This window comes from Numida meleagris, unplaced genomic scaffold (genome assembly GCF_002078875.1).
Source record: "Numida meleagris isolate 19003 breed g44 Domestic line unplaced genomic scaffold, NumMel1.0 unplaced_Scaffold208, whole genome shotgun sequence".
NCBI lineage: Eukaryota > Metazoa > Chordata > Aves > Galliformes > Numididae > Numida > Numida meleagris.
This window is the reverse complement of record NW_018363880.1, coordinates 428,381-443,110: the sequence shown is the minus strand read 5'-3', so window position 1 is coordinate 443,110 and position 14,730 is coordinate 428,381. Positions and strand designations below refer to the sequence as shown.

The window sequence follows — 14,730 nt, the reverse complement described above, 5'->3', positions numbered from 1 at the left end:
AGATGTTTGTAGACCTCTTGATCCTAAGACAATTGATAGTCCATGGGAGGAGTGGGGATGCTGGGCTAGAATCTCATATAGATGGCACCCAGAATGCCTAAAAATTGTTACAGATTTTTTTTTTTTTGTAAGCAGCCTCTTTGTGGTCAGTTGTAAGCATCACATTTACATAGTTCTGTATTTTTGAAAAAGCCTATTGCATAAAGTGGAGATCACACCAAGTGAAAACAAAACACACAGTAAAAAAAAATAGCAAGCTCTTCCAACAGTGTTCAGTAACTGAGCTAGAGGTTAGTGCTGCATTCTGGAAAAGAAAAAGAATCCCAGTACCACATGATTTCATGCACAAAAAACTTTAAACATTTCAGAGGAACATAACATATGACATAGGGTGCTTTTATTTAACGGATGGCTTAAAAATGGGGCCAGTGTCCCCTCTCATAGATGAACATGATGTGCCAAGAGAGTTGCTGTACAATGTGTCATCACTTGGGAACCTGAAGAATTGTACTTGAGAAAACATTGCTACAAAATATCATCCCCTTCCCAGAAAGGTTCACTTCAGGCTTTGTAGAAAAACAGAACAACTCATTTCCTCTGAATATAATTCATCTGTTGAGAAACTTTCTTAAAGGCATAGGTTACTGAGCAAGTAGCTGGAAAACCGTTGTATCTCATAGTAACAAATAGCCCATTATTATTACTACTTAGCTCTTACTGAGCACTTTCCACCCTCAGAGCACTTTACAAACATGAAGCAGGTAATATTCCCAGCACCTCTGAGAGGTGTGAAGTGCTACTGCCTCTCTGTAGGATGGGTGCAGGGGTGCTGCCCCTCACCAGGATAGGCTCCCCAAAGTGCAAGCTGCTGTTGGCCAGTCTGAGGTACAGCTACTGTACCGATAAGATCCTTTAGTTTCGACATGAGTCTAGAGGACTTTGCCCAATTAATTATTACCTCAGAGTATTTTATATGATTTGCAGGGCAAGTGGGGGAAGAAAAGAAGGGAAAGGAAGGAAAGGGAAGGGAAAAGTGGAAGGGGAAAGAAGGGAAAAGATGAAATCTAGGAAGCTCTTTAGCTGTCATGAGAAGCCTCTAGTTAAGATTCTCCTGTGAGCAATTTGCTGTTTAAGCAAAGTGACAAGCAATTGGCAATGTATAAATGGGTATAAACTCATTAACATGGAACTACACTGGTTTGCAAATACTTTTGTTCATATGGTGTGTTTTGCTTGGACAAATTACGCCAGTGTACAGAAAGAAATTGTTTTTCTGATTTAAACTTAATCTCCACAACAGTATTGCTCGCTGGGATAGCTAAACACAAGAGTGTATACAGACATTCTCTTCCTTGTCCCCAGAAAGTGGAAGAGCCCATTGCCCAGAGGGGAGCATCACTGCTGCCTGCAGGACGCTGCCAGCCTCACCTGCCTCGGGAGCGGCTCAGTTCCCTCGCCCTGTATCAGAGGCTGGCTGGGGGCCGGACACGCCGATCCGATCCCTGTCCTTAGGCTCCCTCTAGAGTTGACAAGCCTTCGGCTCGGCCTGGCCACGGCCTCTCGGGGCGCGGGGAGAGGCCCCCGAGGATCCGGGTCAGTTCTTAGGGACTGCGCCTCCAACCCCAAACCTCCTGAGAGGTTATGAGTGTGCTGGGAAAAACGGAGATTGTTAGGGAAACAGCATCGGCTCAGGAAGGGCTGAGGAAGGTGAGAACTTCTGGCATTCCAATGGGTGATGCCATGGCCCTGTCTTCTTCATCCTCAGTGCAGGAGGCTGCACGCCGTGGAGCAGCCCAGGTATTATTCTCAATTTGTAAGGGAACACTGAAAACCTTATTCCCAATTGAATATTGAATAACCCGGGTAACCCCCACCCTCTATGTTTACGGCTCAGCCAGTCTCGCTGCCCCACTTGCCAAGCGTATTGAGCGCTGGGGAGGAGCTCCCCACAAACCCTTCTCCCTGCCCGGATGCTGTGTCTTTTTTTTGCAAGGCGGTGGCGCTCTCGTCTTGCCACATTTCTCCTCCAAGACCCAATAGCTTTTTTTTTTTTTTTTTTTTTTTTTTGTCCTCCTTCGCTGCTTAGTACGGGCAGGCGCGCCTGTCTCTCTCACCATTTGCTATGGCCATCGGGGCGGGGGGGGAAGGGGGAGAACTGGGAGAGCTGACTGTAAACAAAACACTTTAGATCATGGCAAGGTCGCTGCAGACACAGCCTTTCTCCTGCGCGGCTGCAGCGATTTAAGGTGGTTTGACAATGACGGGGGCGGGGTTGGGGAGGGTTGGCACGCAGAGGCTGAAGGGCAGCACGAAGCGACCAAAGTAGAAAGGTTTTTGCGTGAATTTGTTTTATTTTCCAAGCACTACAGGGAGATAAATCAGTGCTCTTTTTTGCTACCATCATGTCCGCAGGTGTTTATCTGAAGCTACGCTGAATTTTCCAATGTTTGCTTCCTATTATTATCGTCATAATCATAATAATTATTATTGGCATGGTTTTGCACTGTGTCATAATCCTGCTGTCAAGGACTTTTCTGGTTTCAGGAATCATGCAGTGGCTCCCAGCAAGACAGGGATGGGGCAGTGGGAATTCCCTATCTCAGAAGGTTTCAGCACGTTACCAGGGAACTGCACAACAGATCTACAGGCTACTTTCCTGCTATTTACCAACTCTGGTGCACAGCTAAAAAAACAACCCAAGTGTCCCACACCTCGGATGGAAAGTGGAGAATTCTGAAATGGCACTGCCTTGATGGTGGCTAAGTGAAAAACAGGAAAGCATGGAGAACAGAAAAAGAAGTCCTCAAATGATGCAGATGAGTAAGTCCCACTTTGCCAGCTCAGTTTTTTTTCTACAGACTTGCTTAACTTAACAAAAAAAAAAAAAAAAAAAAAAAAAAAAAAAACCAACAACACAGAAATTCCAACAACAAACACCTAAGATGACACATGAGGATGTCAGCTTTAATTCTTTGAGAACTGGTAGATATTGTGGTTGCTGAGAAGAGCTGGAAAACAACTTGTGAGTGGTAAAAGTTATGGCAAACAGAAATAGCACGGCTAATATTTTATTTCAACCTTGTGTTTTTAAAACGTTTTTATTTTTCTTTTTGGCTGCACACATCACTTTTTGAACTCAGGGCTGGCAAGACCAGGCTGACCCAGGCAAGCAGACTGATTGAGGAGGGGGGCTGCTGCCTCAGAGAAGGAGGCCCGCAGACAATTGTGGCCTGGGGGTGAGCACTGCATGCCAATTCTGTGCCCTTTCTAGTGCCTGCACAGGTGAGGCCCCAGTTCACATTAACAACTGCAGCATAGGTTTTGGTGGCCCACTGCATCTGCAGGTCCTGAAGCAAAACGTGCGTGCAAGTACAGACAAAAGCTCCCTGTCTTCAAGGTCACAAGATCTGGGACAGTTGCACTTTGCAGAGGGTGCCAGGCCAGGCACTTTGATATGTGGGGTTTGTAGCCCCCAGGTGACCTGGGTCCCGGGGAAGTCTAAAACCTCCAGTACCTGAGTGCAGCCCTTATGTCCCGTATTGTGTGGGGCTGTCCTGCCAGGCAAGGGATACTGGCCGTGGAAAAGGCTGGGAACAAGGAGGTCCTGGAGGAGGACACTGCACTGCTCTTAACTCCAGTGGACCTGCTGTAGTAATCAGAGAAATGGCTCAGATATCCCTGCCAGTGACTCCTGGCTCAAGTAATCTGCAGAGCACGCAAACTGCACAAACCCAAAGGCTTTCATTTTCTTTCCCCTGCTTACTGAGAACATAGGTCCCTGCTGAGAATTCTTACAGCTACTTCCACACCTGGGCCCTCCCTGCCGGCAGGGCAGCCCCTCTCTCTCTCCCTTTCCATCTGCGGGCAGCACGACGGGGGTCCTGGGCAGCAACCCACTCCCCTGCCCCAGCTGGGGTGCAGCTCCCGGCCCGCCCTGACCTCCCGACCCAGTGAAAGCAGAGCAATGGCCAGAACGAGTCAAAATCAAACTCCTCGACTTGCACATCTTTCACTAGGCTTAGGCTCTGTGGGGGGAGAGGTTCGTGTGCCCAGAACAGAGCGGCGTAGAGAGCCCCGCTGTACCGTACACCAAACACTTTCCCCGCCCGCCAAGGGGCGGCTGTCGGCCAGGGCCACCTTTAGAGTCAGCGGCGGCGGCGAGGTATGGCCGTGCCGACGGGGCGGTGCCGGCCGCCGTAACCAATGGCTCGGCTCCGCTGTTTAAATAGACTCGTCCTGTCAATCATTTTCTCCTTCGTCAACCTCCCTTCAATCGCCATATTGGGCAACTGAGAAAAGGGCTCGTCTCGGCTTGTTTTTTTTTTTACCTCTCCGCCCGTACGACGTGGCCGTGGGGAGAGCGGCGGGGCCGTGCGGACAGCAGCCCGAGGCCGCCCGCGGGGCCGCGGAGGGCAGCGCTGCTCCCCGCTTGGCTGCTCCCCTCTGGAGCCGCCCGGGCTGCCCGGCGGCGGCTGTCGGGGTTCGGCTGGCCCGGTGCTTATGCAATTGCGCGCTGCCGTTTCTCCTCCGCGGGCCGAGGCGGGGCTGCAGAGAGGGAGCTGTACGGAGAGAGACCGCGGAGGGGAACCTGCGAGTAGCCGCGGGTAAGAAGCGGAGAGGAAGAGTAGAGAGAGCCGCGAGAAAACCACTGGTGACGGCAGAAAGGGAGGGGGAAATGTCAAACGTCCGCATTTCTAATGGAAGCCCTACCCTGGAGCGCATGGAGGCGCGGCAGTCGGAGTACCCGAAGCCGTCGGCCTGCAGGAACCTCTTCGGGCCGGTAAACCACGAAGAGTTAAACAGGGACTTGAAGAAGCACCGCAAGGAAATGGAAGAGGCATGCCAGAGGAAGTGGAATTTCGATTTCCAGAACCACAAGCCGCTGGAAGGCAGGTACGAGTGGCAAGCCGTGGAGAAGGGGAGCTCGCCCGACTTCTACTTCAGACCGCCGAGGCTACCCAAAGCCGTCTGCAAGTCCGCCGGCCGTCAGAGCCTGGATGTAAACGGGAATTGCCAAACCGCGATTTGCGCCGCTTCTCAGGGAATCTCAGAGGACACTCACTGTGTAGGCCGAAAGACTGATGTTGCTGGCAGTCAGACGGACTTTGCAGAGCAGTGCGCCGGGCAGAGGAAAAGACCCGCCGCCGACGGTAACGTACCCTGCGGGCAGCGCCGCGCGCCGGGCCCGGCCCCCGCCTCCTTCCGCCCGAACGCCCCCGGTGCCGCCCGCAGCTCCGGGAGCTCCGCGGTAGGTGGGGGCCGGGGGTGAGCGGCGAGATCACCTCGAGCCCCTCGGCACCCATGTGCGGAGGAGAAGAGGGGAGGCTACAGACGCCGGAGTTGGGGCGAAACTATATCTATGATTCTATGATTCTTTGAAACTAAAACGCGCATCTCTTGCCGAGAGAGAAGCTCGTCTGTGCCCACCTTCGCGTAGTCCGGTAGCTGACGTAGGGATGCGGGGATGTGCGGGAATAACCCCCGGCCTCGTTGCTCCTCCCGCCCCTGGGTGCCGAGTGAGCACCTTGCAGGACAATATTTTAAACCAGTGTTTTCCCCCCCTTGTTTTTAATTTATCCCTCCTAGATTCCTCTCCTCAAAATAAAAGAGCCAACACAACGGAAGAGGAGGTTTCAGAAGACTCCCCCAGTGCCAATTCAGTGGAGCAAACACCCAAGAAATCGAGCCCGAGACGACATCAAACGTAAACTCCCTAAGTAGGTTCCCTTTGGACTCTGGGCGTTAGGATACCGTGGAGGAGGCTGTGGGGGGCCGGCTGCTGGAGCCGCAGGGACCGAGCGGCCCGACTCTCCGTCCCGAGCTGCTGGGGCCGAGCCGGCCGAGGGACGGGGCTCCACGCCGTGGCGGGTGTCGGGGGACCGGGAGAGTTGCCCCCGCCTCGGCGCTGTTCCCACAGTTCCACCTTGGTAGGGAGATCCAACCCAGAAGAGCTCTAGGGTCGGTAAAAGCAGGGCTGAGCAGGAGCCTTTCGGTTTAAGTTAGGCGAGGTTGTTCTCCGTTCTTTTTTTCCCCCGGTTGTTGTGGTTTAGTTTTAGGCGCTGGCTGAGTTTCCAGGGAAGGGAGTGGGTTAATGGCAGCCGTGTGTGGTGTTCTTGTTGTTGTTTTGTTTCAGCGCGAGGGCTGGGGCGGAGGGAGGTGGTACATCACGCCGGCGGTTTCGGGGCCGAGGTTAGTGGGGACGTTCGCAAACGCGGTTCGCGATTGTGCCGAAGAGATTAAGCTGTAATTTAGAAATTACAACAAATTACTCCTGCTGGAGGGAGCCGTGGCGGAGCGCATCAGCTGTCGCCTCCGCGCAAATACCGCACCACCGCCCGCTCCTCTGGGGCGAGGGCAGCTCCGTGGCCCGGCAGCGGCTCGGCTCCGCGGGCTCCGAGCAGTGGGGGCCGACGGCCCTGGGCAGCATAGCCATCACGGGGCGGCCGGGCTCGGAGCGCTGCGGGGCCGGGCCGCCGCAGGGCCCTGCCCGAGTTGGGCCTCCCCGCCGCGGGGAGCGGCGTCGGCTCGGACTGGTCGCACCCAGGGAATGGAGTGCGTCGCTTTCAGTCTCTCTAATGTCTTCTCCCTGTCTTCTTCCCGTTGCAGGGCAAAGGACTCGCGTTTCCTTGCTCATCGGGGGGCGGTGAAGCCAGGAAGATATAAAGTTGTAGTTGAGATGAATACATATCGTCGGTCTCCGTGGGATGGGGACTCTGTACAAGCACTGAAAAACAACAACAGCAAAACAAAAAAAAAAGCAGACAATAACACTAAAAGTTTAGACACTCTTAAAAGACCTGCCTCTAAAAGCATCGGATGTAGCATTGTGCAATTAGGTGTTTCCTTATTTGCTTCATTGTACTACCTGTGTATATAGTTTTTACCTTATGTAGCACATAAACGTTTTAGGAGCTGGGTTGGGGGGGGGGGAGTGGAAGAGGGCGACCGATTGAAACTTGCTTTCACCATCTAGCAAGCAAAGAGATGAAGACAAGCAGTGTAGGCTTTTTATTCCTTAAAGATGTATTGTCCCTTTAAGTGGGTCCCCTATGTTTTTATTTTTTCTTCGCACCACGGTGGTAGTGCTGCTCACAGCAGATGGCTGCAGGCTGCTATCAGAGCCCTCCTCTCTGTGTTGGGCTGAAGGGGTGGGAGGTGGGGTGATCCCCCACCTCAAATCCCTATAGGAAATTAGAATGCCTGTACAGTCTCATAAATTTGCTACATCGCTGGATTTATTATTTTTATTTTTGGAAAGGAATCTGGAGGGCACTTGCTCTGAATCTCCAGTGTTGCTGTTTTCTGACCTGGCCCACATCCTTTAGTCCTTGTGTGAGGGAAAGGGATACTACATCTTTAAACAGTATTTCTACATTGCCTGTGTACCTGTATGTAAAAATAAAAAAAGAAAGTTTGAAGTGTACCTGTGTACATAACTCTGTAAAGACACTGAGAAATTATACTAACTTATTTATGTTTAAAAGATTTTTTTTAATCTAGAAAACAGTATTTTTCCCCATAAAGCCAAACTGGCGTGTTTTTGTGCATTTGTAAATGCTCTATTTGGTAGACTTCTTAGCGTTTTTTTTTTGTTTTGGTTTTGTTTTGTTTTTCCTTCCTCCCTGATAATATGGCTGTGCTTAAAGGATTGCAGACTGAGCCAATTCCATATTTTTTGTAATGTTTGGGGAAAAAAAAAATAAGCAGAAATACGGATCAATGTTGTTTCACAGCGAGCAATCAATAAAGAGAAGTGCCATCTGTAAGAGCCATGTCCTTCCTGAGTGTGTGTGTGCAGCTCGGAGAGGGCTGCCTGGGGTGTCGGCCTGGCACAGGTGGAGGGGTGCAGCCCTCGGTTCTGTTTTAGAGCTGGGATGAACATGCTCTCTTATTTGAGGAATGTCCTCCATCACAATTTATAACGTGTTTTTTTTTATTTTATGTAACAATGAAGCAGCTCAAGACGCTCTTGTTTTCGTGTAGACCTAAGGAAAACATCTCAACCCCGAGCCCCGTGTGGCTGTTCCATGCCCTGGGTCCCACCAGACTCTCGCTCGGGGTAGGCCTAAGACAAACGTTTTCCCCCTGAAGGTAGAGTGCGGTTGCTTCCATGCCGCGAGGCGCCTAAACCCAAGGGCTGGGCCCCGGGCCTGTCCGCCCGCGGCCTGGCGCCGAGCAGCGCCGGGTCCCACCCTCTCCCGCCGCCTCGGTTTTAAGATGGCGCCCAGACCCGCTGCTGGTGCAGCCTGCGCGCAGCCCCCGGCCCAGCCCGTCTCACTCTCCGTGGACTCCCCCGGCTGCCACAGGTCGGGGCGAGCCTGGGATTTGCGGTCGCAAGGTGCCGGTGTCCCCCCTCCTCCCGGGGCACAGTGAAGGAGAAGATTCGCATGATGCGAAGATGAGCGCAGTACGGGGACAGGGGGTGGGGGAAGCCCTGGGCGGGTCTCATCCGAGTTACCCCCGCTCTGCAATTCGATCCGGCTGTTGATCGCGGTCGCGCTTCGGCTCGCCCTCTCACTGGAACCGCTCGAAAACGCTGCACTGAGCCGGGAAGGGACGGGACAGCCACTCGGCTTTGTCCCCTGCCGAGGGTAGCTCGCAGGGCCGGAGCTTCCCGGGGACTAACGTCTATTTTTTTTTTTTTTCCCAACACGAACAGAGTGCAAGCAAGTCCGCCGCCTCAGTATTTTTTTTTTTTTTTTAACAGTTGATGGGGCTTTCCGCCCAGCTCTTTGCCAGCCCCATCGCCCTTCCCGTTTGGCGGGACCGGGGGAGGGGACAGCCCCTTTCCCCCCGGCCTGGGTTGTTGTGGAAGGGCCTGGCGGCAGAGCCTCCGCGGAAGGAAGTGGGCGGAGCGGGTGGGGATTTAAGGTGGCGCGAGTAGCGCAGAGCTGAGCCGGGCCGAGTCCGAGCAGCAAGATTTTTTTTTAATTATTATTTTAAAAAATTATTTTATCCCTCCCCGCCTCTCCCCCGTCGCAGCCTTTCCTCTTCAGGCGGCTGGAGGCAACCTTGCCCCACTGCTCCAACAGCGCCACTCCCAGCACGGCGCGGGGAGGCGGGCGTGGACGGGGCGCGGCATGCTCGGCCCGGCCCCGGCCGCCCTGACTGATGCAATAGGCGCGGCTGTCGGTCTGCCCCGCGGGAGCGCGAACGCACGCGCACCCCCAGTCGCACGTCCGTGCGCGTACAAGGCCGGCTCTGCGTGCCCCCGCGGCTGGAAGAGCGGGGAGGGGACTCGGATCTGGGGCAACACGAAGTTTTCAGATGCCTGTCTCTATCTGCCCCTCTGAGAAGCTCCAGATGACAAAATCTGGAGAAAAAGAATTATGTAGTTTTCAAAAGAAAACATCCCACTTCAGAAATACCAATGCATTTTTCTTCAGCATCTTTTTGTTTTGATATTTTCATCTTTCCATTTTAAAATGTCTTCTTTTTCTGCATTTAAAAAGTAATCTACTATTCTTTTGTTACTTTTTTGATTGTATTTTTTTTTTTTTAATATGCCCCCAAAGAAAATATTCACAGTAGAATGACAGAAACAAAATGTCTAGTCAGGTCTGTAATACAGTAATTCCATTATTATTGTACAAGGTGTTTTGCTCAGTCTCCAGGTGAGATGTTTTCTGGTTTGATTTTGCTGGAAAATCCTTGAAAACATTCTCTTCTTTTTTTCTTTGTTTAAGTGTTGATTATTTTCCTGCACCAGCAATGTCTGATATGCTTACTGAGCTGAGGAGAGGCATTTTCAAAATGACCATGCTGTATCTGCACGGCACTCGCAGTGTCATCCAACCGGCTTCCCTCCTCCATCCAGCATGTGGCATTTCTTCTGCCTGCCTGCTGCTGCCATGCCCATCGTTCGTTGCTAGCTCAACATTATGCAAAAAAAAAAAAAAAAAAAAAAAAGGGAAACTACTACTTTTTTTTTTTTTAATTGAAAATTAAAAAGTCACGACTAGCTTACTTAAAAGGTGGAGGAAATGTATGTTTTCCTATATGTTGATTTGGCTGAATACGAAAAGTGTAGCTGCCTAAACCAGCATCAGACCACCCACTCATCCTCTAGTATTGCCCAAGGAAGCAAAACATAACAGGGAGCAGTTACAAAAATCCTCTTAAAGGAGGTTACCAATGAGGTAAAATTAGCACTGAAAAGTGAAAGAGCCACAGAGTTTTGCCCCCCATCTTCTTTTGTCATCCTCTGGTGGCCCTGGTGCTGCAGTCCAGATGTGGTAGTATGCCCAGATGCAGTGGGGAGCTCTGATTTAATTGGGACCTCTGATTTCTTGGGGTGCCCAGATGTGGTGGAGAGCCCAGATTTGGTGTGGAGCCTACCTGGCCTCTCAGAACAATATAAGCAAGAGGCAAAAGCCTTTGCCTTGCAGTGCAGGCAAAAATCTTGCTGACAGGCGGCAGGTGGAAATAGAGTTGGGAGCTGCCCAGTTCGCAGCTCTTTCGTGTCAGGCTGCTGTGATACACAGGAACCTTTGCTATTTGTTACAGGGTCAACTTCCAGCCCTACAAGGCCACTGCAGCATGGGAGCAAGTACCTGCCCCAAGGCTTATGACCGAGACTGTGTGGTATTGGCAGTAGTACAGTGTGAGAGAGGCCCTTACATGGAGGTCAAAACTACAACTTGACAAAAGCTTGTTATTGGGACTGACTCCACACAGTCTGAATGTAGGGACTTGATGTGTCAAGTGGGCTTCCTACACCTTGCTGCCGGGACAGGGTGCAAGAGCTCTGTAGGAGGCTCTCTATGTGAAGAGAAGCCAGAGCTCCAGGGCTGCCTATGCCGTGCATTTTTCCTGCCAGATGGGAAGCCTGGAGTCGATGCTGTAGGCTTTGCTATCTAGCAGACCCCAACCTTTGTCTTACTATTTTTTTTTCTTTTTTTCTTTTCCCTTGAGTTCCCATCTGAGCTGCCAGCTTCCTGCTTTATTAATTTCATTCTGCTTGGAGATCAGATTCAGAAAGGAACGCACATGTGCACTCACCTGTATGAGCAGATCATTATTTGTTGCGATGGGAGGCTCAGGGGAGGAGAGACCTCTACTGGCTGCACTCGAGGAGCCGCTGCCGGGCTCTGTCCGTGCGTCTGTCTGCAGCCAAGGTGCTGCAGGGTGTTTCTTGCTTGCTCTCGTCCTACCTACTCTGAAAATGTCCTCCTGGGTCACACCCAGGGAAAGCTGAAAAACAACCTTTTGTGTTTTCCCACTTCATAAAAAGAGTTCAGCATATGGAGAGTCACTTAGGACTCCAGCAACTGGATTGGTAACAGTGCTCAATGCAGTAAGCAAAACGGCTTATTTCTTTTGGAAGGGGTGAAGCTTGGTCGCTGAAGTGTGGGAGAGAATTTGAGACTTGTTGGTACCACAGGACAAAACAACAGGCTGTTTTCACCTGTTTCATTGATTTCAGTTGCCTTTTATTCCCTTTCTGTCCTTTCTCCCCACAGGCAGCAGGATGGCTTTGCCAGCTGTCCCTCTTGGGTCAGCGTTTAGCAACCTGTCCCTGCTGCCAGACAATTGGATGGAGGTTGGCTCTTACCTGGGGCCATGCCTGGGCTCAGCAGTTAGGGGGACACTTGTCTTCTTGTCTTGGGGAATAGTTAATATATAGATTTAATTTAATGTTTGTTTTTTTTATTCTTCTAGCAAAGCCACCTGTATCTGAGCACAAGCACTGCAAAAGAGGGCTTGGTGTTTGCAAGCAAGTGGAGCTGGGCAAGCCAAAGCTGTTTGGGAGTGGAAGGCCTTGAAATCCTGACCTTCCAGTTTCACCTAATGCAATGTGGGCAGTCGTAGTTTCACAGCTGGTACTGCCTACGCATGGACTTAGGCATCCCCTTCCTTCCTCATCCAGCCCACTCATCCCTGGCCCTGCCAGGAAAGTTACGTGAGGAATTGGATCAGAGAATGGAGCTGGCAGAGATTTCCCACTTTCTCTGCTTTGGTGCTTTTTTTTTTTTCTTTCCAGCTGGGTCAATTTCTGGTCTAGTTCATCGCAGAACTGCACCAACCGCTCTTAACAGCACAGTAGGTGGGAGAGGAAGCAATTCAGCAGCACTGCCACAAAATCGCAGCCTGGGAGCTGGTGCTGTCTTCCTCAGGTTTTGCATCAGAGCAAAACCTAATAGCCTTGTGAAGTGAAACTGCCATCCACCTTACAGCAAGGTGGCTTGCCACATGGTGCCATGCAATCTCCAGCAGCGCCCAGGGCTCTACCTTCCAGATTTCATGTCACACTTCTGGCCAGCTAAGTCTGCTTCACAGATGACCTGTGAGCTCTGTAGTTCGGGAAACAGAGGGTAGAGTAGTGCTGATGGCCTAAAGTTTTGTGATTATCTGCCAGGGGACCTTCCTCATGGAGATATTACAGCGACATCTACCATGTCACAGTATTTTTGTGAGAAAAGCAACTTGGTGCACAGGGTGAAAAGATGGAAAACCTGCTTTAGTTAAGCCCCCTGCCATACTCATTTAAAAGCCAACATAAAAGCATGCATTTACTCTCTCAAGCTTCCTGCTTCTGCTACATAGTGCCTTTTCTGGCTGCCTCTTCTTATCTATGTTTGTACTGCTTTATGTATTAAGTAACATCCGTCAGTACCAGTGCGTCATGTCTTACCTCTTAAACTCACTCTAAAGTGTGGCTCTAGTTTAAGGTCAGCTGTACCAATCACATTTTGTTTAGCTAATATATGGCAAAAGAGAGCAATGACTGTGCCTTCTAATGAGACTCAAGCACTATGGAACAGTAGCAGGCAACAAAGAATAAAAATTATCTCACCCCCTTCCAACAACCAGTGACAACTTGAGAGGAATGCAGTCTCTATCTAAAGAGGTACTGCTCCCTTGGCTGCTAACTCTTAAATGAGGGTGAGGAGGGGTGGATCCAGGCTCCATCCCTTCTGTCACTCAGGTGCATTGCTTACACCTGAGCTCCCTGTGTTAGCCACTCCTTCTCACTTGCTGCTCAACCATTGGTTCAGACCATGACCTGGCAATTCCGCTGCAGCTAATTTGTTCAACACAAATGAGAAAGAGGGTCTCTGGGTCCATTTTTTTTGGGGTGGTAATGGAACAGATAGTATACCCCTCATTCATACTCAGCAATTGGCAAATATGTCCCCGAGGGCTTTACAGTTTGATCATGTACAAGTGATTTAATGGGAATTAAGAAATCACTGCTTCTTCTGATGAACGTCTGCCTTGTGTTTGTGATCTCAGTGGCTTGGAGCAGGAGAACTGCATCAAGCTCATGGTTTTTATATTTACATTCTGGGCACACAATGTTAAGCACTTCCTGTCTACAAAAAAAAAAAAAAAAAGTCCGAATTCCTGTCTGAAGATCATATTCAAAACTGCTCTTCAGTTCCAGATTAACTTGTGAGCTTGTCTTCCAGGAGACAGAGGGCTCCTCAACTGCTGGTGCAAGACTACACAGCAGAAATGCGGCCCCCCCCCCCCCCCAAGGAGAATACAAGGCATATTTCCTTCTGCTCTCTGTTTAAGGAATGCTTCCTGGTGCTGACTTCTCTAAAGAACATCCATAAGCACCTTTAAAAATAAAACAACCCCTTGCCAAGTGAAACAAGCTTCTGAATTCGTAGACCTTCACTGGGCAGGAGGATGAGAGAGAGAGAGAAAAAAAAAACACATATGACAGATGTTAGGCGTGTTGCTTAATGCAGTTCTGGAACCTGCTCAGATTCTGTGGTAAGGTGGGTGGTACTGCAAACCTAGCTGGACTAGAAAAGAGAAATATTTTTTCTAGTAAATGGAACATATCTGGTAGAGAAAGCACTGGGTGGAAATAAACATGCAGCAGAGAAGTGCAATCTGGAGAAATTTTCTTTGATATGAAGCTGCAGTGTCATGCTGCATTGTGAGTTCCATATTACTTCAGAGTGACAAAAGACAAGATGTACTCATGGAGGTTTTACTGAGTTGCAAACCAGTCATGTGAAAGAGAGAACTGCTCTAATTCAAAAGACAACCAGTACTGCTATTACAGCAGCCTATTTCAACTAGGAGCAGGTTCTTCTGAGTAGTTTTCCTTTTTTTCCTGATTCCTGGATGTCCTCCTGCATGAGTTTTGCATGAAGCCCTGAACAAGTACTGTGAATAATCACCTTGAGTAAGAGTGCTTTGTGCTCTCTCTTCATCTGCTAAAAAGTCGAGTGTACTGAGTTCCCATTTCTGTAGACTCTATGTATCCTTTCAGAAAAATTGAAGTGTTTGGTGAGACAGCATTTTGTAGTTGTGGAGAGACTATGAAGGATAAAACTAATAGACAAATCAGCGTTTTGTTTGGTAAGATGTCTAACTGTCATGTTTCAGAAGTTCCTTGTCTTTTAAGCCTTCCCTGGTGCAACCTCAGTGCTGAGGGTGCTGCAATGCTCTCAGGGAAAGTGGTGTGCAACACAATGGCCTTTTTCCACATTGAGAGCCTGATCAAAGTACTCTGAACTGAGTCTGTGAATCCCTGGTGATAATGCTCTTCTTTAGAGCATTATTTGCAGATCTCAGGCCCTAAGCACAGCCACTCTTCTAGATACACCATAAGAAAGGGATAGAGAGTACAGGGAAAGAGATGGTAGGACCATGGGAAGTTGAAGTCTTTGATTAAATGCAAATATATATTTTTAGACAGTAAACAAAAGCAGGCCAAGCAAGTTATGAAAAACATATGAAATGTAAATTTATTTTTTTGTGTTTTGA

At 49.9% G+C, this 14,730-nt stretch overlaps 1 protein-coding gene across 2 annotated transcripts; it reads left to right on the top strand.

Annotated features, from left to right (window-relative positions):
* The first annotated feature begins 4,255 nt into the window (after positions 1-4,255).
* Positions 4,256-7,423, top strand: CDKN1B (cyclin dependent kinase inhibitor 1B). Of its 2 annotated transcripts, none has more exons than XM_021382318.1 (3): positions 4,256-5,248; positions 5,587-5,717; positions 6,607-7,423. In XM_021382318.1, the coding sequence occupies exons 1-3, from the start codon at positions 4,676-4,678 to the stop codon at positions 6,875-6,877; spliced, it is 975 nt and encodes a 324-aa protein (XP_021237993.1). In that variant the 5' UTR covers positions 4,256-4,675; the 3' UTR covers positions 6,878-7,423. The 2 variants fall into 2 exon arrangements, with proteins under 2 accessions (XP_021237993.1, XP_021237994.1); XM_021382319.1 differs by having other exon boundaries at positions 4,264-5,150; positions 6,607-6,726.
* Positions 7,424-14,730: the final 7,307 nt, after the last annotated feature.